At 42.4% G+C, this 24,278-nt stretch overlaps 1 protein-coding gene across 1 annotated transcript in view; it reads right to left on the bottom strand.

The window, feature by feature from the left end:
* Positions 1–24,278, bottom strand: part of DENND6A (DENN domain containing 6A) — a 69,490-nt gene that overhangs the window by 27,186 nt on the left and 18,026 nt on the right. Inside the window, exons 6-11 of the mRNA XM_053296770.1 lie at positions 23,181–23,286; positions 17,139–17,218; positions 16,046–16,108; positions 14,838–14,893; positions 5,471–5,593; positions 4,300–4,395 (exon numbers count right to left, since the gene is read on the bottom strand). Coding sequence (XP_053152745.1) covers positions 4,300–4,395; positions 5,471–5,593; positions 14,838–14,893; positions 16,046–16,108; positions 17,139–17,218; positions 23,181–23,286 — 524 coding nt within the window. The remainder of the gene's footprint in view (positions 1–4,299; positions 4,396–5,470; positions 5,594–14,837; positions 14,894–16,045; positions 16,109–17,138; positions 17,219–23,180; positions 23,287–24,278) is intronic.

The following is a 24,278-nucleotide window of genomic DNA, read 5'->3' as shown; positions in this document are numbered from 1 at the left end:
CCAGCCCAGCCCTGAGCCCTGCTGCTGCTCCGGTGTAGACATTAGGCAAGGCGATCAGAGGGAGGCAATGAATGGGGAACAAACGGGCGGCTCCAGCCCAGAGAAAGAGCAGCCTGGGACAAGCCGAGCGTCTCCAACTGCAGCAAATGGCACTTTCTGAGGAGGAAGCAGCCGGAGCCAAGCAGAACTGGGAAGCGGCAAAGGCTGCCTATGAAAACCTCACCACGACCAAGAGACCCCAACCTGTGAGTTACTGGACTGGGTTTGGGGCAACTGGCAAAGTGTTGCCCTCTTTCTCGCTTTTTAAGTAGGGTTTGTCTGAGCAAGCATTTCTAAGTTCCTCCCCTCAGTGTTTCCTTCCTCCACACCCTAAATGGCTGCCCGTTGAGTCTCTTTGCCACTCCTCCCTGCCTTTAAGTTCCCATGAGTAGTAGCCCTTTACTTTCTTCCATGCACACATTCAGTTTGGCATCTTTCCTGGTACACAGTCTTGCCTCTCTCACACACTGTGATTTGTATATCCTAATTATTTCCCTTTAAACATTTGACCCCACCCCAGTCTTTTTTTATTCCCTCCCTCCTGAAGGGACTAAGTGAAACTTGTTCCTTTTATTTGCTTTCACCTTCCTCCTAGCTATAACCCTGCGTGTGCAGCCGATTATCTCTGCTCCCCACGCCTTTTTAAGGGAATATTTGACTCCCCTCCCCCTCCCTGCTTTCACCCAGTCGCTACTTGTCTTAAGACACAGCAGTTCTTACAATACAACTGTGAAGACTTCAAGCTCTTATCTTGCTTATTTCTTGTCTTACTATGGCTGAAGGAAGAGAATGAATGGAATGGAGCTGACACACGTTGATTGGGAAGTATAAAGTCGTGTGTGTGAGTGAGAGAGAGAGAGAGAGAGAGAGAGAGAGGGAGGGAGGTGTGCATTCTGGGCTTAAAACAGGAGAGAGAGAGAGAGTTGATCCTTCACAAAGTTTAATGATTTCTCTGATTTTGTAGTTCGAAACAGGAAATATCCTGGCTTTAGCAAGCTTGAGAGCTACTCTGAGCACATTAAAACACTGTGCATTATTAGAATACTTCGGCCTTTCAGGAAATGTCCTGTTTAAGGGATATGTGGTTTCCCTCCACCCACCCCCTTCAAAATACTGCCAATAATTAAGAGGCTGCTGGAATGAAACAAGGACAGGGAGAGGAAGAGCAACCCTTGTGAAGTTTATACATATATTACAGTTTATGTTTAAGTTCAGCATTGATTAACTCCTACACACCAGTTGTAAATAATTTACTTGTAATAAATCCAATTTTTTACAGAGGGCTTACATTCAGGTAATATATTTGGAAGTATTGTAAGATTATAACATCTGGATTTATTTTCTTCTTGTCTAAACACAGAGAGCTTAATCCAGACAAAGTTAAGCAATTTTAAGAAGCATTTATTTCAAAGGGAGAGAAGTAAGAACATGCTTAGTAACCTCACCATCCTAATTTTAAATAAGTCAAAACTGCTTCATTTTGCCTAGACCTAGTTTGCCCCTAATGCTGCGATGGGCACTTTTTAAATGCTGCATCCAAACATGTAGGATTCAGCATTCCACTAAGCCGACACATACAGAGAAAAATCACAACTTCACGAGCAACCCAATCCTATGCCTGTCTACTCAGAAGTAAGTGCCACTAGGTTCAGGGGGCTTACTTCCAAGTCAAGGAGCATAGAATTGCAGCCTTACAATAGACAGCTCTATCAATGGCTACTAGTCTGAGAGTTTTAGGCCACCTTCAGCCTAAAGGCAAGGAAGATGCAATTATAATTTTCATGTAGTGCCATAATTTGTTAATTAAAAGATTAATGAGCTTGAGTTGTATTTTTCAGCTGATATTATGGTAAAGTTATCTGAAATATAGGTGTCAGATGTTTGGACAGGGGTGCAATTTCACTGCTTGCCCTAGGTGCTATTTTCCCAAGATACGCCCCTAGACTCAGAAGAATTCTAAACTCTGCTGCAGCTCGAAACTGTTCCTGGCTTGTACTATCCAAAGTTGCAAAATAAACCATGATCTGAAACCAAGGCAGGACAAGCCAAGAGTGGTTCGTTTGGACACAGCAACCAATCCAAGTGTCTGTCTAACTACAACTGAAAGTAGAATTCTTCCAAGGCTTGTGCAGGCAGGGAAGGAGGAGGGGATGGAGCCACTCTGGGAAGAGCAGAAGGTTTCAAGTTCCCTCCCTGGCATCTCCAAGATAGGGCTGAGAGAGATTCCTGCCTGCAACCTTGGAGAAGCCACTGCCAATCTGTGAAGACAATACTGAGCTAGACAGACCAATGGTCTGACTCAGTATATGGCAGCTTCCTATGTAAGGCTCAAGGACATCATGCAAAACCAAGGTTTAAGCTTAGCTCTGGGTACCATCTGAACTGGACCATCTTGTCTCAGCTCCATGCAGGGTCTAGCTCCTAAAAATGTGAAGTATTTTTTTATCCCAAACTAACTTATTCCAATAATGAAAGCTCTTAACTTTTAGCGCTCTATAACATTTTATATATATTTCTCTAAGATATACCCGTGACTAATTCCATGTGTGGCAGCTCTCGCGAGAGTTTGGAAAGCTGTCAGATAGCCATGGGGAAATGGCAGCGCCAGCCGGGGTGAAAAACGGTGGCGGAGGCCGACCAGTGGAAAAAATGGCAACAGGCGGGTGGAAGGAGGCAGTGGTGATGGCGGGCGGGCGGGCAAGCAGGCAGGCAGAAGGAAGCAGAGGCAGCAGACAAGCGGCGGCCAGGCCAGCCACGGAGGGGAGAACAAGCTGGTGTGGAGGGGAGGAATGAAATGCAGCTGAAGCAGGGTGGAGCATGAAATGCGGCTGAAGTGGGGGGGCAACAGGGAGAACTAGGGGCGCAGATGCTCTGTGCCAGGTCAGCTAGTTCACTTTAAGATTTGGCCCCTTTATCGAAAATTTGCGTATTATTTTTGAACCCACAGCATAGCTGTTGGAGCTAGGACACTGGCAGCATCAGCTCTCATTTACAATGTCTCATAGTGACCACTGGGGTTTTTTTAGGGTCATGGATACAAGTGCTGGACTCTTCCCCTCTTTGTTCTTCCAGTGTTATTCTCCATTTTGTCTCTCCAGAGATGGCTGTTTGTTTTGGTCTCTCTTCAGCCATGAGCTACAGCTGAAATAAGCTGCAGGCTTTTCCACATTTGTTTGTAACCTTTTCTTTAAATAAATCTTTGTAGTTCTTCAATACTAAAGAACTGTCTCAAGACTTCTTGCTTTGCTACTTTCTCACCAAACTGGTTTTGCTTTGCTATTTGGGGTCTGAACTGCCATTCTTCCCCTACAATAGCAAGTTAATCAGCTGAAAGCAGAACAATTCTCTCAGTCAAAGTACTGCTTGGAAACTGCAGTGGAAATTTCTATTTTCACAAGTTCAGACATAACATTAAAATAGTCCATGGAAGTTATGCAAGAACAGGAGGGTATAACTCTACTTGAAATAATAGCATATATGTTCAAGCACAAGTTTCTTGAATCTCTACATTTACATAATGGTTCTCATCATTCCAAACATTGCTTTGTTTCTGTGGACAGGATAAGCACACAATTTAGTTTCTAAAAATAACTTGCTCTCAAATATGGTATCCATATTTGGATATTTCCCCCCTGCAATAGACGTTTTTAGAAGGCATTTTAAGTGAAATCAGTTCCATGTAAGTTACTGATGTTTGAAAGCCCAACACAGCTAAAGCAATCACAGTCTTGCTCATCAAGTTACAATACAGCAAAACAAACTATTGTGAATAATCATTTTATTGTTTCATACTTTATTGAACACATTTCCATTTTGGTTCAAAAGCAACTGAATTATGCTTATGAAATAGTGCTTGTGCCCTACCACTCCAAATAAAAAGTAGTTAGTTGCTACAAGTTTGACAATTTGGTTAGATGCACATTACAATACTAGTATATAAAAGAAGTTCTTACTGGAGTTAAGTATCCTTCCCTAGTCAGGAAAAAAACTTCGTAACGGTCCTGTACATAGAATTCCTATTATCTTAAATACTGGAGGATAATCGAATTACATATCAAGACATCAGCTGATTTCCTATCTCTGAGCACTAAAACTCCAATTAGTTAATTATACCCTGCAGAGTTAAAAAATTGAAGAATGGGCCTCCTGTTAAGACTTCCTAAGCCAAGACCTCAAGTATACATTTAATCATTTAAAGCCTAAACTATACTTCAAGAATTCTTCTACAACAATTTTTAAAGTGTGGTCCATTTTACTTACGGGGCCTGTGTTCGAGTAGTATATTCTTTGAATTCACTGTCATGTATTGTAAAGTAAGGCCTAAAATCACTGTAGTATTTCAAAGGCGAAATACAGCTGTAAAACAAACACAAAGCAGGTGAAATAAATAAATAGTATGCATAGAATTACAAGCTTTACTCCAGTATCATAAGATTTACTTACTTTATATATACATAATAAACAAAGTAAGAACTTAAGAGCATCCCTGCTGGATCAAATGAAAGATCCAGCAAGTCCAGCATTCTGCTTTCCACAGTGGCTAGCCAGATGTTTCTGGGAAACACATGAGCACGACATCAAGGCAAAAGACCTCTACTGGCGTTGCATTCTATCCCCGCCCCCACCAGCAGCTTGTATTAAGAGGGATGCTGGCTCTGAAACATGGAGCTGTCACACAGACATTATGACTAATAGCCAATGATAGAAATACAGTAAGAGATTGAGTTTTACTCCAGGAATTTGTTTAATCCCCCTTTAAAGCCACCTAAACTAGTGAGCGTCAACACATCCCATAGCAGCAGATTCGATTCGAAAATATGAAAATTTAAAATTTAATCAATTCATTTATTGCAGTCTCTGACCAGCCAACAGAGTATACAGATCAATTAATTAATTTGTTAAAATGCAGACAATCAACTAAAAATCTTAGACAACCCTAACATTATTTAAAAATTCTAGAATAACAAGAGATATCCCCTTTTAAAGGCCATCAGATACTGATGGTGATGGTGAAACCTACTATAAGCTAAAATGCTCACATTTTGCGATGAAATATATAATGCAGAATACATCAGTCTGTAGGATTAGAATAGCATACAATGATTCTGTTTCCTAAACACTTGGATTTTGCACAATTTGTGATGTTCTTGTGGTGCCTTAGAAGATGATAAAAAGGAAACAAGACTCAACATGCTTCATTCAGGGACACACAACATATATAGAGGCTGACCTTGAGAGTCTTGGGAACATTTTCACTTCAACCACCACTTACAAGTAATGAGCTTACCTGCATGTTTAACTTTTCTTCATGTGAAGAAAAGCAAGAGGCTTTTTTGTTTAATGAAAGCTGAGATTCTGAGGATTCTGCTGCAGCCTTCACATTCTGTGACTCATAGTGAGATCACAGATTTAGACTCCTCTGTATGTTTACCTTACGAGTGCCAACACAGTTTCTGAAGACTCAGATGGTGATGGTGCCATGACAACAAGCGGATCCCCTAACAACACGAGCTCCCATAGCATCTGGAGGTGAAGGAACACTGGCAAGAAACATCTGAAACAGATTTACAAGAATAGTCTTTTATTTTTCTTTCTCTACTTATAGCAGAGTCAGCAGGGGCAAAAAAAAAAAAAAAAAAGTGGGGGGAGCAAAAAGAAAAAGCTACACAAGTGAACAGTTGGCCTTGATTAGGAGCCCCTGGTGGCGCAGTGGTAAAACTGCCGCCCTGTAACCAGAAGGTTACAAGTTCGATCCTGACCAGGGGCTCAAGGTTGACTCAGCCTTCCATCCTTCCGAAGTCGGTAAAATGAGTACCCAGAATGTTGGGGGGCAATATGCTAAATCATTGTAAACCGCTTAGAGAGCTCCGGCTATAGAGCAGTATATAAATGTAAGTGCTACTGCTATTGCTATTGCTTAACACCATATTGTGAGTTTTCAATGTGCATTATTATTAAGTCTTCCCGAAGAATGAAACACAGTGACAGAAAAGCTGTGGAGATTAATTGTGGGTGGAACACAACCAGAGACATATTACCACACAACGACCAGCTCTCCTGCTTTGACCAGTTATAGGAAGAGTAGTGGCCACAGTAACATCGAGATCAAAAAGAGCCCCTGGTGGCGCAGTGGTAAAACAACTGCCGCCCTGTAACCAGAAGGTTACAAGTTCGATCCTGACCAGGGGCTCAAGGTTGACTCAGCCTTCCATCCTTCCAAGGTCGGTAAAATGAGTACCCAGAATGTCGGGGGGCAATATGCTAAATCACTGTAAACCGCTTAGAGAGCTTCCAGCTATAGAGCGGTATATAAATGTAAGTGCTATTGCTATTGCTATCATGTGATGCAGCCACTGTGAAAAGACTGCAATGGATGGAAGTGGAAAGATGTCCAGGAATGGAATATGAATCAGTGGCAGAACAAGTGTACAAAACACAGTGCAGCCTGTGCACCCCGGTTTTCTTCTCACAAACTCTACTCAGAAACAGGTTGCTCACCAGTAGCTATTGATCTGGAAGTGATCTGTTGCAGTCATAAGAGTGGGTTCTGCACCTGCGTGGGAACATTCAGGCAGAATTGACCCTGCACATGATGCACTTCCTCAGTTTGAGCAGGCTATAGAGTTTTCTCCTCAGTTCCTGAAGGACCAACATTTGGATATGTTTCATCACTTCGCATACTGCAGCGGGGCCAGCAGGAGGATCTTATGACTGCAATGGATCACTTCCAGATCAATAGTTACAGGTGAGCAACCTGTTTATCTGGATCGTGATCTGTTGCACTCATAATAGTGGGTGACTAACGAGCTGTCAGTCTGGAGGTGGGTGTAGTATGCTAAGGCAGACCCTCTTTGGCACACCCCTCCCAAAATTGGGCTGAGCTACAGAGTGAAGGTCCAAAGCATAGTGTTTAACAAAGATATGCTCAGAGGACCAAGTTGCTGCAGTACAGATGTCCTTGAACCTAATGCCAGCCATATGGGCGGCAGAGGTAGCATAAGCCCTGGTAGGGTGGACCTGTATGGTCTTTTGGGGGCTCCATTTTTGGGTGCATGTACACCAGGAAAATGAGTTCTACAATCCAGTGTGATAATAGCTGTTTGGAGATTTAGCATAGTCTCTATTTGGAGTTTTGGCAACCTTTAACTTTGCCTCTGTAACCGACAAAAAGGCGCTTTGTCTTTCGATAGGGCTTGATGAACTGCAAGTAGAACAGGAGAGCACGCCTCACATCCAAGGAATGCAAGGGACTCTCCAGAGCCGTCGTGGGATTCCGAAAGAAGGTGGGTAACACTATGTTGCTGGTGATATGAAAGTCTGTAAGCACTTTTGGCCTAAACTCAGGGTCTAGTTGAAGCACTACCTTGTCTTCATGAAATTTAGTATAGGGAACATCTATGCAAAGGGCATTTAGTTCGCGGACTCGCCAAGCTGATGTTATGGCTAACAGAAAAGCCGTCTTTAGAGTCATGTGTTTAGGAAGGGCTGTTGCCATGGGCTCAAATGGAAGCTCCGTTAGAGCAGAGAGAACAAGGGATGGGCTCCATTGTTCAGTAGGCCGTTGGATAGGAGGGTGGAGGTTGTTCAGATCTTTTAGGGATCTCTTGGAGTCTAACTGGGCAAAGAGGCACCTTTTACCGTGGTGATTCTCTTTATTTAGCAGGGGGAGAGTAACTGGCCCTATCCACCCCCAGCACAGTACTTCCAGTGACTGTTGTTGGTGTGTGTCATGTTTCTTTTTAGAATGCGAGCCCTTTGGGGACAGGGAGCCATCTTATTTGTTTGTTATCTCTCTTTGTAAACTGCCCTGAGCCATTTTTGGAAGGGCGGTATAGAAATCGAATTATTATTATTAATAATAATAATAGATGCAAAAAGACTGTCATTTTGTCCCATCAGGGATGACAAGCAGAAATAGCGGCCAGATGAACTTTGATGGAGACATTGGCCAGCTTGTGCTGTTTCAAGTTCATGAGGTATAGCAAGACTTGGCGAGAAGTAGCAGAATGAGAAAACTGCAAGAATGAGAAAACTGCAAGAGAAGAAAAACAAATCTAAGTGTTGCATGGATTGACTACAAGAAAGCTTTCGATTCATTGCCTCACACATGGATACTAAAATGTTTAGAAACAACTGGTGTCAGCAAAAACATTCAGATATTTATTTAAAAAGCAATGAGCATGTGGAGTACACAGTTAACAATCAATGGCGAGGCACTTGGACAGGTTAGCATTAGAAGAGACATTTTCCAAGGGGACTCACTCTACCCTCTACTGTTTGTAATTGCCATGACCCCACTTTCACAAATACTAAACGAAACAGGCCTCGGATACCAAACATCTAAAACATCAAGTAAAACAACCATCTGCTGTACATGGATGATCTGAAGTTGTATGGAAAGTCCCAGTCAGAAATTGAATCACTGCTAAACACTGTCCATATATTCAGTAGCGATATAGCAATGGAGTTTGGACTAGACAAGTGTGCTGCATTAATAATGAAAAGAGGAAAAATAACAAAAACAGAAGGAATAGAACTGCCCAATGGAAGCAAGATCAAGAACCTGGAAGAGAAAGAACATTACAAATACTTGGGCATTCTCCAGGCTGATAACATCGCACACACTGAAGTTAAAAGAAAAATTGGAAGTGAATACATCAGGAGAGTTAGAAAAATCCTCAAGTCCAAACTCAATGGCGGGAACACCATACAAGCCATAAACACCTGGGCTATACCTGTTATCAGATACACTGCAGGAATAATAGACTGGACCCAGGCAGAGCTAGAGACGCTAGATCGTAAGACCAGGAAAATCATGACCATCAATCATGCTCTGCACCCCCACAGTGATGTAGATAGGCTCTAACTCCCTTGCAACTCAGGTGGAAGAGGAATGCTGCAAGTCCATCAAACAGTAGAGGAGGAGAAAAGAGGCCTTGAAGAATATATCAAGGACAGTGAAGAAGATGCACTTCAAATGGTCAAGAACGAGAAACTATTCAACACCAATGAAAGAAAGCAGGCCCACAAGAAAGCACAAGTCAAGAACCGAGCAGAAAAGTGGAAAAATAAGCCCCTGCATGGTCAATATTTGCACAATATAAGTGGAAAATCAGACATCACCAAGACCTGGCAATGGCTTAAGAATGTCAACTTGAAGAAAGAAACAGAGGGTTAAATACTGGCTGCACAAGAACAGGCACTAAGAACAAATGCAATAAGAGCAAAAGTCGAAAAACCACAACAAACAGCAAGTGCCGCCTTTGTAAAGAAGCAGATGAAACAGTGGACCACCTAATCAGCTGTTGTAAAAAGATCGCACAGACTGACTACAAACAAAGGCATGACAAGGTAGCAGGGATGATACACTGGAACATCTGCAAAAAAGTACAAGCTACCTGTTGCCAAGAATTGGTGGGACCATAACATTGAAAAAGTTGAAGAAAATGAAGATGTAAAAATATTATGGGACTTCCGACTACAAACAGACAAACATCTGCCACACAATACACCAGATATCACTGTAGTCGAGAAGAAAGAAAAACAAGTCAAAATAATTGACATAGCAATACCAGGGGATAGCAGAATAGAAGAAAAAGAAATAGAAAAAAATCACCAAATACAAAGATCTACAAATTGAAATTGAAAGGCTGTGGCAGAAAAAGACCCAAATAATCCCAGTGGTAATTGGCGCCCTGGGCGCAGTTCCAAAAGACCTTGAAAAGCACCTCAACACCATAGGGGCCACAGAAATTACCATCAGCCAATTACAAAAAGCAGCTTTACTGGGAACAGCCTATATTTTGCGACGATATCTATAATAACCAACAGTATAGATGATAAAATTCAGCCATCCCAGGTCCTTGGGAAGGACTCGATATCTGGATAAAACAAACCAGTCAATAACACCTGTCTGACTGTGTAAACAAGATAGATGCAAAAAGACTGTCATTCTGTCCCATCAGGGATGACAAGCAGAAATAGCGGCCAGATGAACTTTGATGGAGACATTGGCCAGCTTGTGCTGTTTCAAGTTCATGAGGTATAGCAAGACTTGGTGAGAAGTAGCAGAATGAGATGCCTCTGAGCGTATAGCCTGAATCACTTCCACTTGCTGTTGTAATTGACATGAGTAGATTTCTTCCTATCGTTGAGGAGGATGTCATTCAAGAGCCTATACTCCAGGCAGTCAGGTTTAGGATTATCAGGTCGGGATGACGAAGCCTTCCACCCTCCTGTAGCAGAAGATCCTCACGTTGAGGTAGACAGTCTGAGTGCCTATTGAAACTATGGCTATTGGGGCCACCATGGAGCAATCAATATAAAATCTGCAGATTCCTGCAGAATTTTGGCCAGGGCTCTGTTCAAGAGAAGAAAGGAGGAAAGATGTACAGCAATTTTAGACCTCCGTTGAACTGGAAGGCATCCCCTCTGGAGTTGTGGCTGATGCCAGCCCTCAAGCAATACTGGGGACACTTCAGATGTTGCAAATAAGTTGATTTTTGGGGTCTCCAAGGACCTGAACAGCAGCTGGAGGTATTGCAGATTGATCTCCCATTCATGCTGCTGCAGAAAAAGTTGCGATCTGCTGAAATGATCCACTAAGGCAGGGCTGCTCAACTTTGGCCCTCCTGCAGATGTTGGCCTATAACTCCCATAATCCCCGGCTATTGTCCACTGTGGCTAGCGATTATGGGAGCTGTAGTCCAAAAACAGCTGGGGGGGCCTTAGTTGAGCAGGCCTGTTAGGTGTTCTCCAAATCTTTGATGTGGACTGCAGTCAGGGTCATCTGCAGTGCTATAGCCCAATTCCAAATTTGTAGGCTTAACATGCAAAGGGAGTAGGAGACCATCCCTCCCTGATGATTTAAATATGTGATAGCTGTAGTATTGTCCAGGCTAATTTGGACAACTTCACCTGTCAGAGACGGTTGGAAGGACTTGTGCGCCTGGAACACTGCCAGCAGTTCTAAAAGGTTGGTGTGCATTTGGTACCAATTCGGAGATCAGAGACCCTGAGCTTGAAGATTGCCGCAATTGGCTCCCCAACCTCGTAGACGATTGGGGCAATTGGAAAGGAGCTCCTGACAAAAGGTTGACTTTTTTTGTCCACCATCTGTCAGGAAGTGGTCCGATTCAGAAGAGTCTGAGGAAGATCTGCCTGACCCACAGTCCCCTGATACTGGCCTGTTGTAGGACACTGAGGAGGAAGCCCCACGAACAGAAAGCTCACCTGTTGTGGAACAGGTGGAGGCTGCCGGGTAGCCGTTGCCATCTTCAGATGGGGAGGAGCCAGGACCAAGCAGCAAACCAGTGAGCTACGTGGAACGTCGGAGTGACCGCAGGAAGGAGCAGTGTTTTGTGCAGAGAAGGAGCAGTTGTTGGGCTGCAAAGTCTGATTGGGGAGGTGTCTGAGTCTGTAACCCCAAAGGCGGGCGGGGCCTTAATTGGCTTCACCTGGTGTTTGGCCTTGAAGGGATATAAATTCACATCGCTTACTCTGTACCATGTTGGTTTCAACTGATCGTTTGGGCATGAAGTTCCAGTTCTTGGTTTCTGAGTACCTTGTTCCTGTTTGCTCCTGGGATCTTAACCCTGTGCCTGGCTATCAACTTGTGACTCTCTTTGGAATCCCCCCGGACTACAGAATTGGCTACTGACCCCTTTCCTGGTATTAACTCATATTGGACTTGGCATCTGACTATGATTTATGGACTGATGTTTCAAATGTGGTAATTTCCATTGACTTGGTTCTATGTATATTTGCTTCCACTTTGCTGCAAGTAAATGCCTTAATTTCATGCATTCCAGCTGTTGCTTTGATTTATTGTGGGAGTGTGTGCCCTTGACACCATTGGAGTGAAACCAGAATCGGGGAAGAAATTGTTAGCAGCATCTGGGCGCTACCAAAGTTTGGTTGGAAAACTGAAAGAAACCAGAGCTGAAGACGTCTGAGACAGAGTTTGGCGTAGTGCACAGTGGAGCTGCACAATGCCAGGAGGCCCAGTAGCTTCTGTATCTTGTTAGCCTTCTGTCTTGGTTGCGCCACAAAGGTGATTATCAGGGTCTTGATGCGCAAGAAGCGCTCCTTGGGCAGAAATGCCCGCTACACCTCCGCATCGAGGAGGGCCCCTATATAGTATATGCACTTCACAGGGTGGAGTTTGGACTTCGTCGAGCTGATCAGGATACCCAGGCCCTCGAGTAAGTTCAGAACTGTTGTGACTTGCGAAGCATCTTGGAAATCCAACGTTGTGAACCACTCCTCCCCGTGGAGGAGAGGAAGGATGCTCTGCAACGTCACCATGCAATATTTGCGCACATCTACATGATGGTTCAGCCACCACAGGTCCATGATCAGCCACAGACCCGCGTCCCACTTCGGAACCTGGAAGTAGTGGGAGTAAACCGCCCATCACTGATCTGTCTACCAGACAGGCAATATCGCTCCCTTGCCCAAGAGAGTCTAGACTTCTTCCATCAGCAGTGGGGATGCAGATGTGTACCTGATCCCTTTGAATGAAGGCAGGGTCGTGAATTCTACCGTGCAGCCCGTCTGGACTATGTGAAGGACCCCCCATGTTATGTTGCACCATGCGAAGGCATGACTTGGCAGCCTGACGTTGGAAGCAGCTAAGACGGAAAGCTGTAGGGAAGTCGATGGTGTAGACTCCTGGATGAGGGGATTCGATAAACTGACCTCAGGATCAAAGGTGTTGCTTGCCCGGGTCAGAATTCTTCAGCTGGGTGCCCTGCGAGGCCCTGGACTTCTGGTTAAAGGGCTTCCTGTTGAAGAGCTGAATCGGCTTTTGGAAATCTCTCCTGTCCATCTGCTTGTACGAATACTGCCTTCTACTGTATTGGCGGTATTTAGCGTTATGGGTCTGAGGAAGAGCCGAAAAGGTTTAGCTGTACATTTTGATTCCTTGATGGACTCCATGGTGGTGTCTGTGGTTTCACAGAAGAGACCTTTCCTGAAGAGTAAGTTCTCTACATGATATTTCATGTCTGTTTGAAGCACGGTGCAGCGAAGCCAAGCGTGCCTTCGCAAAGAAACAGCAGTCACCAAATTGCAAGATTTGGTCTCTGCCATGTCCTTGATTACTCAATTGCTGTCTAGTCAGAAGCGTAACTTTGCAATGGATGTCGATGAACTTGGCCAGAAATTAGCAATTTTCACAGGCAGGCAGCGTGGTATGTCACCTGCAGGTTCTATCTATCTATCATAATTTTATACCGCCCAAAACGCAAGTTCTATGGGCAATTTACAAGAGAATAAAAACAACCAATAAAAAAATTAAAATATTTCAACAATTAAAATTTAAAAGTTAAAACTACACAATAGTTTAGGAGAGCATACGGAGCACAGAGAGTGCCTGGAGACAGATATTGCCTTAGTGTCGTAGCGGGCAATAGGGAGCGCTCACAGTGTCGAGTGGTCGATAACGTGGCAGGTACAGACTTAGGCATCCTCATCAAGGTTGAAGTAGAGTGCTGAGCTGTGGAAGTTCTACAATCTCCAGTAATGACGGACAAGATCGGGAAGCCAATGGAGTTGACTGCGGAAGTCTCCTTATGCCCAGTCTTGGCATTCTTCTCCCAATGCTTCTTGGAAGGGGGAGCCCCTTCAGCATCGGACCCTTGATGTAGAGACTTATTCCGCTTATGATGGGACAAGTCAGAGGGCAGTTTTGGTGCTTAAAACGTGTCAGTGGTAGATGCTGAGGCAGTTTGTGTCGAGGTTTTAGACTGCGCAACGGCAGATCCTGACACCAACTTCAACACCAAGCCTGGTGTCGACATCAATATAGTACCAGATGTCGAAGGTACGGGAGTGCCAACCAGAGACCTAGGTATTGGCGTGTTGAGGCACAGCACGTCATCATAAAGAGCAGCCAGCAGACAAAGGGCTCTATTTTTCCTGGTTTGGTGGGAGAATGTAAAACAAATCTTACAAGTGGAAATGTTATGTTCCTCCCCCAAAACAAAGTAGGCAGAGTTCATGGTCATCCACCGAGGGGAGTTTGGCATTGCAGCAGAGACATTTAAAGGTCTTTTTCTTATCCATAGTTAAAAGGAAATAACAAGAATACTCTATAGTAGTGAGTCTGTTCTGTGTCTAAGCCACGAAAAGCTGTCCAACAGTCCGTTAGATTGAAATAAAATGTAAAAGTCGAGAGAAAATTGTCTGGTCCAATCTGAGTCAGAGGATAAAACAATAATTGAGATAATTTCTATTTTGTTTCCACAGAAACTGTTCCAGTCCGAGGAGCTCACTGTCAGAGGGGCTGACAATGGCGGTCAGAAAGGAACTGAGGAGAAAATGCTAGCCCGCCCAAACTGAGGAAGTGCACCACATGCAGGGGGCGGGGCTAAGTGCTTCAAGGAACTGGTCAATTCTGCCCGAATGATCCCACGCAGGTGCAGAACCCACTCTTACGAGTGCAACAGATCACAATCCAGATCTCTTTGATACAGAGTAACACTTTAATCATATTACGGCAGCAAGGAAAATCTGTGAGTTAAAAAAGTCCAAGCCTATAATGCTCTTCTAATTAGCCTATTATATTCCTCGGTTCATTCAAAAAGGAAGGCTGATCACCGCCATTCCCCACCCCCCAAATAATAATATTTTAAAGCTGATTATAATGTTTTCATAAACGAACATGCGATCTTACGCACTTCATAGGATTTCACTGTATAGATTAACTTAAGAAAAACCCTAATTGTGAAATCCTCTTTGATGGCATGTGTCAACTTCAAAATCAAAGAAAGATCAAACCTAGGTGCTTTTTTTACCTGAAGAGATCCACCTCATGGACTGTAGGCAAAGCAATGGAGATTTGTGTGTCTGACTAAAAAGCAAAACCAAAGAACAAAATAATTAAGCAGACAGCATCAGAGAGCAATCATATGTTTCCTATATAACAAAGACCACCCCTTATTCTAAGTTTGTTACAGATATGCTGATTTCCATTTGCCTGGTTGTCTACAGTAAACAGTGTTTCCTTCTTGATAACTAGGGTGACTTTCACCTCCGATTCTGTTCTTTATTAAATGCTTTGGGTTTGGCATTAAACATTCTGCTTGTGAAAGCCCCTGTTTGGTTAACCCCTCTCAGAGCTTCCCGCTGTTCCCATTTCCTCACCCCAAACATAAAACATGTCAGAGCTGGGCAAACCCATGCAGACTTTTAACTTGTAAGATAGAATCAAAAATTGTCTGGAAAGGTGAGAGAGAACAAGTTACAGACAAACTCTGTTGCCAAGATAGAGGAAGGAAAAGAAACGATGCAAAATCAGGAGAAAAGACACTGAAAGATGAGAACAGCCAAACCTTGCATGAGAACAGAGGGAGAAAGCAGCAGGCAGCTATGCATGAGTAATATGTGAAGTACTCTTCTTTTATTGGTAGTGAGGTCTACAGACTAAGGGGCAGTGCTTATGGTAGGACAACATAAGGGAATTTCAGGGGTTTCAGAATAATTTCTTAGATGTTTACAAATTAAGCTGGGCATGGGATGTAGACCTAAGTAAATTTTTTATGCTTAGGCACTTTATGGGATGCCAACTTGTGGAATGTAACTTCTGGGGTGCTCTAATCTGTCCCATTTCCACCAGAATGGCTTTTAAAACTTGACCTCTTAGTGTTCTGCACTGTTCCTTGTCTGAAGCCAGATGGGAGAATTGTTCATGGTTTTAGAATCCTAAAGTCACTTGCCGCTGACACCCCCACCCAATCTCTTAATTACTTAATAAATCTAAGAAGGGTTTTTTTAGTAAATGGCATAACATTAAGCAGTGTTCTTTGTAGTTTACTTCTCCATAAATCTTTGCACTACCTCCCTATTCTCATGTTATATTTTTGTACTTTCAGCTCCATGGCTAGTTCTACTTTAAAAACTACGCGCACACACACACACGTACGTACGTGTGTGTGTGTGTCTCCTTTATATGCATCCTTTGTTCTGAGGGAGCAATTATAGTAGCTGGTAAAATATTCACTACCTGGTGTGCAGACTGCAATACTTGGGTAGTTCCAGGCTTGTCATGACACGTAGGAATCCGCACCTTAGGAAAGATAAAGAATATAATTTATAGGTTATTTAGAGTACTGACCTGAGCCTAGAATGCTAAACCTAAAGTTAGTTAATAAATTAGGGGTGTTAACCTCTGAGAGCAACACTTAGCAGCAATACATCTGTGAAAATATACTGTCTTAAATGCTTCTTCCTTGAAGCCATTGTTTTTCACACACACACACACACACACACACACACACACACACGTAATTTAAAAAGTCATTCTTAACATCCTAACGTGTTAGCCTTGTGAGCAGTCTACAGTCAAATGAAAACAACTTCTGAAGCCAACAAAGAACAAACATTCAGGAAGGCATATTGAAACAGCTATTTAAATTGTCTAGGAATAGGAGAAAAAGGGTTCTGCTTAGAAAGGCTAATCAAAGCCTCACACATTAAGCTGACTAAATAAATACTAACACCATTGTCAGATGGCATTGTGCATTCATGACTTCAAGAACTATCAAAATCCAGAAAAGGATAAACACTTTTAAGTATTATTGACTTCAACTAGAGTGTAAAGCATAGACTTAAAATTTCTCCAATATAATCAATAAAACTTAAAAATCCACAACTCCAGTTGACTCACACCTATTTCTAAAATGGTTTATTCATGCAGGATTCTCATACATATCCATCTCTTGGGAAACACCCTCCTCTCCTATCCATTGTGCCATACAAGCATAAATCCACACAAATATACAGAAGTATTTTTATCCACAGTTTAATGCATTAATTGCACCAGTTTTACAACCCACAACTTAATGATTTAAATAATATGCATATAAAGCCTTGTCAATGCTAAATGACACTCAGTATCTACCAGAGTAACTCAAACTGACTTAATTTACTGAAAACATTCATTTTTAGCTCTTACTATAATATACATTGTCATATTACAACTAAGGACTGACAGAACCCAGATCTGTATGTTCTATCTTCTATACTTAAACACAACAATGCCAAAGCACAATTGGCTGAAGTCATATAGAGAACAAGAGCTGAAGATGTTCCGTTACCTGCATTACAATGCCCATAATAGGCAAATGCAGGGTTTTCCCTGGGATTGGGGGTGGCCAACGATCAACATCACTGCAAGCTGCAAAAACAAACAAAAAAAACCAAATAATAATTACTTTACAGAAAAACAGCAAATTAACCTATTAACCTAAAGTTTGTGATTAAGGAGACCCACCAACACAATTCAATCTATCCATCTGTCAATATCACAGTTGACCTAGGTGACTACCTCCATTATGCCATATGGATTTCCAGTTGGCAAAGTCACACATATTTATTTATTTATTTATTACATTTATATACCACTCCATCCAAACAGCTCTGGGAGGTGAACAACAACAAAAACAAAATCCACAAATCAATCCTTTTAAAAACAATAATTACAGAACCATTTTTAAAAAGCATAAAACCATTAACAATTAAAACAATTAAAACAGTTTAAAAACCATGGAAGGCCAGGCCAAACAGGTAGGTTTTAAGGGCTCTCCTGAAAGCCACAATGAACTCAAACAACGGATTTCTGCCGGGAGTGCATTCCATAGCCCAGGAACACCTACAGAGAAGGCCCACCTTTGAGTTGCCACCAGACGTATCAGTGGTAACTGGAGACGGACCTTCTCAGATGACCTTAATGTGCAATGGGGATCATACAGAAGAAAGTGCTAAGGTAACCTGGACCTAAACCATTCAGGGCTTTAAAGGTGACAAGCAGCACTTTGTATTTTGCCCAGAAACATATCGGCAGCCAGTGCAACTGTTTTAAAACAGGCATAATATGGTTTCTCCAGGTTACCCCAGAGACCAGTCTGGCTGCCGCATTTTGAACTAACTGAAATTTCCGATCTACATACAAAGGCAGCCCCACATAGAATGCGTTGCAATAGTCAAGCCTGGAGCTTACCAGCTGATGCACATCTGTTTTGAGGCCATCATCTTCAAGGAATGGATGCAGCTACTGAATCAGCCGAAGCTAAGAGAAAGCACTCCTGGCCATAGCCTCCACCTGAGATACCAGGGTGAGGCCTGGGTCCAGGATTACACCCAGGTTGCGTACCTGTTCATTCTGGGGGAGTGTAACCCCATCCAGCATAGGAAGATATAACTCATCACTCAAATTCTGAGCCCCTACAATGAGCACCTCCATCTTGCTTGGATTCAGTTTCAATTTGCTATCCCTCATCCAGCCCATTACTGCCTGTAGGCAGGCATTTAGAGAGTGAATGCCATTTCCTGATGATGAAGATGACGAGGAAGCTTTTCTCATGATTGCATGAGAATGCTACCCTCTTTTGTGGGAAGGAAGCCCCAAAGTGTTTATCTCCCCCAGATGATCACAGCCAGGGCTCTGGGCGGGTGGGTTGGCGGTACAGACAAGCAGCAGCTCTCCTGCTGTCCACCCATGCCTTGCCCAGGAGCTCCAGGGGTCATGTGAAGGGAAGCACAGCCACACAGCGTCCCACCCCCTGGAGCCCCAGTAATGCATTGCATGAGTGCATGGTGCATTTCTGGGATCCCCCTCACCAAGTGATCTGGTAACCCACTTTTTGGGTGTGCCTGTTCCCGAAACCCAGGTTAAGCTGCGGGCTCCATAAGGGGGCTTGCTGCTGTGCCACCGTCAGGAGCTGCACGGCTCCCATTGGTGCACACGAACAGCAGAAATTGGGCTGGGCTCCCTTAGCCAGGTTTCTGCTGCTCGTGAGAACAGCTTCAAGTAGATTTGGGTGTCGTCCACATACTGATAACACCCAGCACCAAATATCCTGATGACCTCACCCAGCTGTTTCATGTAGATATTCAAAAGCATTGGTGATAGAATGGAGCCCTGAGGGACTCCATATAACAGCTCCTGTTTTGAAGAGCAACTGTCAACCAGCTCCACCATCTGGAATCTACCCGAGAGACAGGAGTGGAACAAAGCGGTTCCCCCATCCCAAACTCCCCTAAGCAGTCCAGAAGGATACTATGGTTGAAGGTATCTAACGCTGCTGAGAGATCCAAAAGAACCAGCAGAGTCTCATGCCCTCTGTCTATTCCCCGGTAAGGTCATCTATCAGGCAGACCAAGCCTTTCTCAAACCACAGTCAGCTCTAAAGCCAATTTACAACTGGTATAGAGATAATCTGTTTCCTCCAAAACTGCATGGAGCCTTAGTCCAAATCTTTATTTTGGTCTTTGACCAGGATAGCAACAAAACAAAACAAAAAAGTTAAGACAATCTACTCCTACAAGGTAATAGGGATCCCTATAAAATTACCTAAAACACAATATAGTGAGTAGAATAAGCTAAAAGTTAAGACTATGAACATAAAACTATATTATTATTATTATTATTATTATTTCTTGTTTACACAGTCAGACAGGTGTTATTGACTGGTTTGTTTTATACAGACATCGAGTCCTTCCCAAGGACCTGGGATGGCTGAATTTTATTGTCAATTGTTATAGATATCGTCGCAGAATATAGGCTGTTCCCAGTAAAGCTGCTTTTTGTAATTGGCTGATGGTGATTTCTGTGGCCCCTATGGTGTTGAGGTGCTCTTCAAGGTCTTTTGGAACTGCACCTAGGGCGCCAATTACCACTGGGATTATTTTGGTCTTTTTCTGCCACAGCCTTTCAATTTCAATTTGTAGATCTTTGTATTTGGTGATTTTTTTCTATTTCTTTTTCTTCTATTCTGCTATCCCCTGGTATTGCTATGTCAATTATTTTGACTTGTTTTTCTTTCTTCTCGACTACAGTGATATCTGGTGTATTGTGTGGCAGATGTTTGTCTGTTTGTAGTCGGAAGTCCCATAATATTTTTGCATCTTCATTTTCTACCACTTTTTCAATTTGATGGTCCCACCAATTTTTGGCTACAGGTAGCTTGTATTTTTTGCAGATGTGTATCATCCCTGCTACCTTGTCATGCCTTTGTTTGTAGTCAGTCTGTGTGATCTTTTTACAACAGCTGATTAGGTGGTCCACTGTTTCATCTGCTTCTTTACAAAGGCGGCACTTGCTGTTTGTGGTTGATTTTTCGACTTCGGCTCTTATTGATTTCTTCTTGGTGCCTGTTCTTGCACAGCCAGTATTAAACCCTCTGTTTCTTTCTTCAAGTAACCATTCTTAAGCCATTGCCAGGTCTTGGTGATGTCTGATTTTCCACTTATATTGTGCAAATATTGACCATGCAGGGGCTTATTTCTCCATTTTTCTGCTGGGTTCTTGACTTCTTCTTTCTTGTAGGCCTGCTTTCTTTCATTGGTGTTGAATAGTTTCGCATTATTGACCATTTGAAGTGCATCTTCTTCACTGTCCTTGATATATTCTGCAAGGCCTCTTTTCTCCGCCTCTACTGTTTGATGGACTTGCAGCATTCCTCTTCCACCTGAGCTGCGAGGGAGGTATAGCCTATCGACATCACTGTGGGGGTGCAGAGCATGATTGATGGTCATGATTTTCCTGGTTTTACAATCCAGCGTCTCTAGCTCTGCCTGGGTCCAGTCTATTATTCCTGCAGTGTATCTGATAACAGGTATAGCCCAGGTGTTTATGGCTTGTATGGTGTTCCCACCATTGAGTTTGGACTTGAGGATTTTTCTAACTCTCCTGATGTATTCACTTCCAATTTTTCTTTTAACTTCAGTGTGTGCAATGTTATCAGCCTGGAGAATGCCCAAGTATTTGTAATGTTCTTTCTCTTCCAGGTTCGTGATCTTGCTTCCATTGGGCAGTTCTAGTCCTTCTGTTTTTCTTATTTTTTCCTCTGTTCATTATTAAGGCAGCACACTTGTCTAGTCCAAACTCCATTGCTATATCGCTACTGAATATATGGACAGTGTTTAGCAGTGATTCGATTCTGACTAGGACTTTCCATACAACTTCAGATCGTCCATGTACAGCAGATGGTTGATTTTACTTGATGTTTTAGATGTTTGGTATCCGAGGCTTGATTTGTTTAGTATTTGTGAAAGTGGGGTCATGGCGATTACAAACAACAGAGGGGATAGTGAGTCCCCTTGGAAAATGCCTCTTCTTATGCTAACCTGTCCAAGTGTCTCGCCACTGATTGTTAACTGTGTACTCCACATGTTCATTGCTTTTTTAATAAATATCTGAATTTTTTGCTGACACCAGTTGTTTCTAAACATTTTAGTATCCATGTGTGAGACAATGAATCGAAGGCTTTCTTGTAGTCAATCCATGCAACACTTAGATTTGTTTTTCTTCTCTTGCAGTTTTCTAAAATCATTTTGTCAATCAGCAGCTGGTCTTTTGTGCCTCTGGTGTTCGGGCAGTTTACTTTCTGTTCAACTGGAAGCTGTTTGTTAGTTAATAAGTGTTGCATTACTTCATCTGCTATTATTCCAGTTAATAATTTGAACATGGTTGGCAGGCCAGTTATCGGTCTATAATTACTTGGAACTGCACCTTTTGCTGGGTCTTTCATGATGAGATGAGTTTTCCCAGTTGTTAGCCATTGTTCAATATCACCTCCTTGCAAAATGTGATTGAACTGTTTTGATAGTTGTTTATGAAGGCTTGTTAGGTGTTTAAGCCAAAAGCCATGCAGTTCATCGTCGCCTGGCGCAGTCCAATTTTTAATTTTCTTTGCTCTTTCACTTATTAATTCTGGTGTTATTATTAGATCTTGCATTTGTTGGTTACATTTTTTGACCTCTTTCATCCAGCCTGCTTTTTTATTATAATCTATTGGATTGTCCCTATTGGATTGGATTGGATTATTATTATTAGCTATAATAATAATTTAATGTAAAAATTAATCAACACTGGTATCAGAATGATACTAAGTAGTAAAGATTGCAAGACAGCAAAATTATGTGCCTAATACAGAACGGAGTTAAGTCTCATACCATATTGTATTCTATACTATGTATGGCAACAGCATATCCGACAAGTGAATGCAACATACACACAGGGGCTAAAATGTTTAGCTCTTATTAAACTCTAAACAAATTCTGCTAGCTATAGCTAGAACTTGGCCACATTATAGGATCTAAAGTCATTCTGATCGGTCAAGAGGAAATTAAGATAAAAAGAATCAGTACAGCCTGGATAAGAGCTAATATATGGGGAGATAAGCTTATGCTGAATGTCACGGTAGTACTGACAGTACAAGAGTACATAAGCCTTCATTTCAATCTCACTGGAGCCACAGGGGCAAATAAGTTATCTGTATGGAATTTTTTAATATCTTCCTTCCATCACAGCTGTGTGCAAGGCATTGCATCGGGCCAGTGTCAGAGCTCTGTGGTACTTTGGGACTGTTAACTGGTTTAAATAGTTGGCAGGTGTAAAGCTCAAAATTTCACTGCCCAAAATGACACAAACTGGAATGCAGCCTGATCAATTTGCCGCTCCATATCATAAACTCTTTCCCTTATTTTGACTCTGGCACTTTCATAACCCAAGGTTAGCAATGTGGTTGGAGAAAAATCATAATGATATAGTCTTTCCTCCACCACTTCTGCCTGGAGCTGGTTGACCACCACCCTCTCAATCACCTTGCCCAACCAAGGGAGACTGTCCTATAACTATCCATCACTAAGAGATCCAGGGAATGCTTAAGAAGCGGTCTAACCATTGCCTCCTTCAAACAAGGAGGCACCCTACCCTCCTTAAGTGATGCATTTATTATATTAACTAGGCCACCTCCAACAATCTCCCTGCTACACAGAAACAGCCAAGTCAGGGAAGAATCCAGAGAAGAAGTAGTAGGCTGCATCGCCCCAAGCAGTTTGTCCACATCCTCAGGAGTCACAGATTGAAAATGATCCAATCTAATACTGCAAGAAGGATTGCTGGACACTCCCTTCATAGACTTTGCAGAAATAGTGGAGTCCAAATTGGCCCAAATATACCCATTAAAAGCATCACACATAAGCCCCCTATATAACCTACCAGTCTGCTCCTATACTTACTTGGATGTCATTAAGTTACAGAACATTTTATCAGAGACTCTAGAGAGGCAAATACCACAAAGATAATCAATTTGCATCTTTACTGGAAAAAATTCCAGACCAACAGGATTACCAACCTGCCTCCAAAAAAGGTTCATTCTTCTCGAAATATTCAGGCGCAATTTGTCCAAGTACAGTGTGAAAAAGATGGATATAAGGCAGCTTGCTGATCAGAACCAATGACTAGTGTAGGAGTAATTAAAGAAAAACAATCATTAGTCTTTCCCAAAGTCACTATAGATATAGAACCAAACTATACAAGATGGCAGAGGTGCATCAATGTGTCAAAATGTATTTGAACATTTTGCAAATACCAGCCACAGGTCCACCAACCTGAGCTGGGATTGTGCTGTATATGTGTGTGTGTGTGTGTGTGTGTGTGTGTATATATATATATAGGGTTAAAGAAAGTGAGAAGCTTAATTTACAACTTTTAATCAGAAAATTACATGTGTCAGTTTTTCTTTATACATATACAGTACACTTCTAATGTTATCAGTTAGATATTTGCACAGTCTGCTATGAAAAGGAAAAACAGTGACATTCCTGACTCATACCAATGAAGATAAAAGAGAAAACTACACAACATGTAAGCATGTGTAACAATGCCCTGATTTTTTTCTTTTCTTTTTAAACAACAGCCAGTTAGTTTTTAGAGGCTACAATTTTGAGCAAAGCAGCATTAAGGAAGGGTGTTTAACCTTTCCACAATGCCAAACCATGTTTCTGCCCCACACAAGCTGCCCCTCCACCCCCCGAGGTTCCAGGTCTGTTTTTATGCTAACATACACCTGCAGCCCCATATGAAGCCAGCCCCAAACAAAAGATTCACTGACAACAAGCTCTGCAAACTAATCACAGTCTATAATTTAATCTGTTTGTTCTGCTCATTCATCTCTAATACTAACAAAAATCTAAACAATACGCATTACAGGCATTACTGAAGTTTATGCATATTTTTCTTAGTTGGAGTGTGTGTGGACAGTTTAAAACTGAAGGGCATTCAGCTCTTAATCCTAAACACATTATACTAAGTCCCACTGATTTCAATGCAGTGTTCCCTCTAACAGGGATTCTCAGATGTTGTTGACTACAACTCCCATAATCCACAAGCAAAAGTCATGCAGCTGGGGATTCTGGGAGTTGTAATCAACAACATCTGGGAATCCCTGTTA

The sequence above is a fragment of the Hemicordylus capensis genome, chromosome 2 (genome assembly GCF_027244095.1).
Source record: "Hemicordylus capensis ecotype Gifberg chromosome 2, rHemCap1.1.pri, whole genome shotgun sequence".
NCBI classification, from domain to species: Eukaryota; Metazoa; Chordata; class Lepidosauria; order Squamata; family Cordylidae; genus Hemicordylus; species Hemicordylus capensis.
Note: the sequence above shows the minus strand (reverse complement) of the source record. Positions and strands in the feature narration are given on the sequence as shown.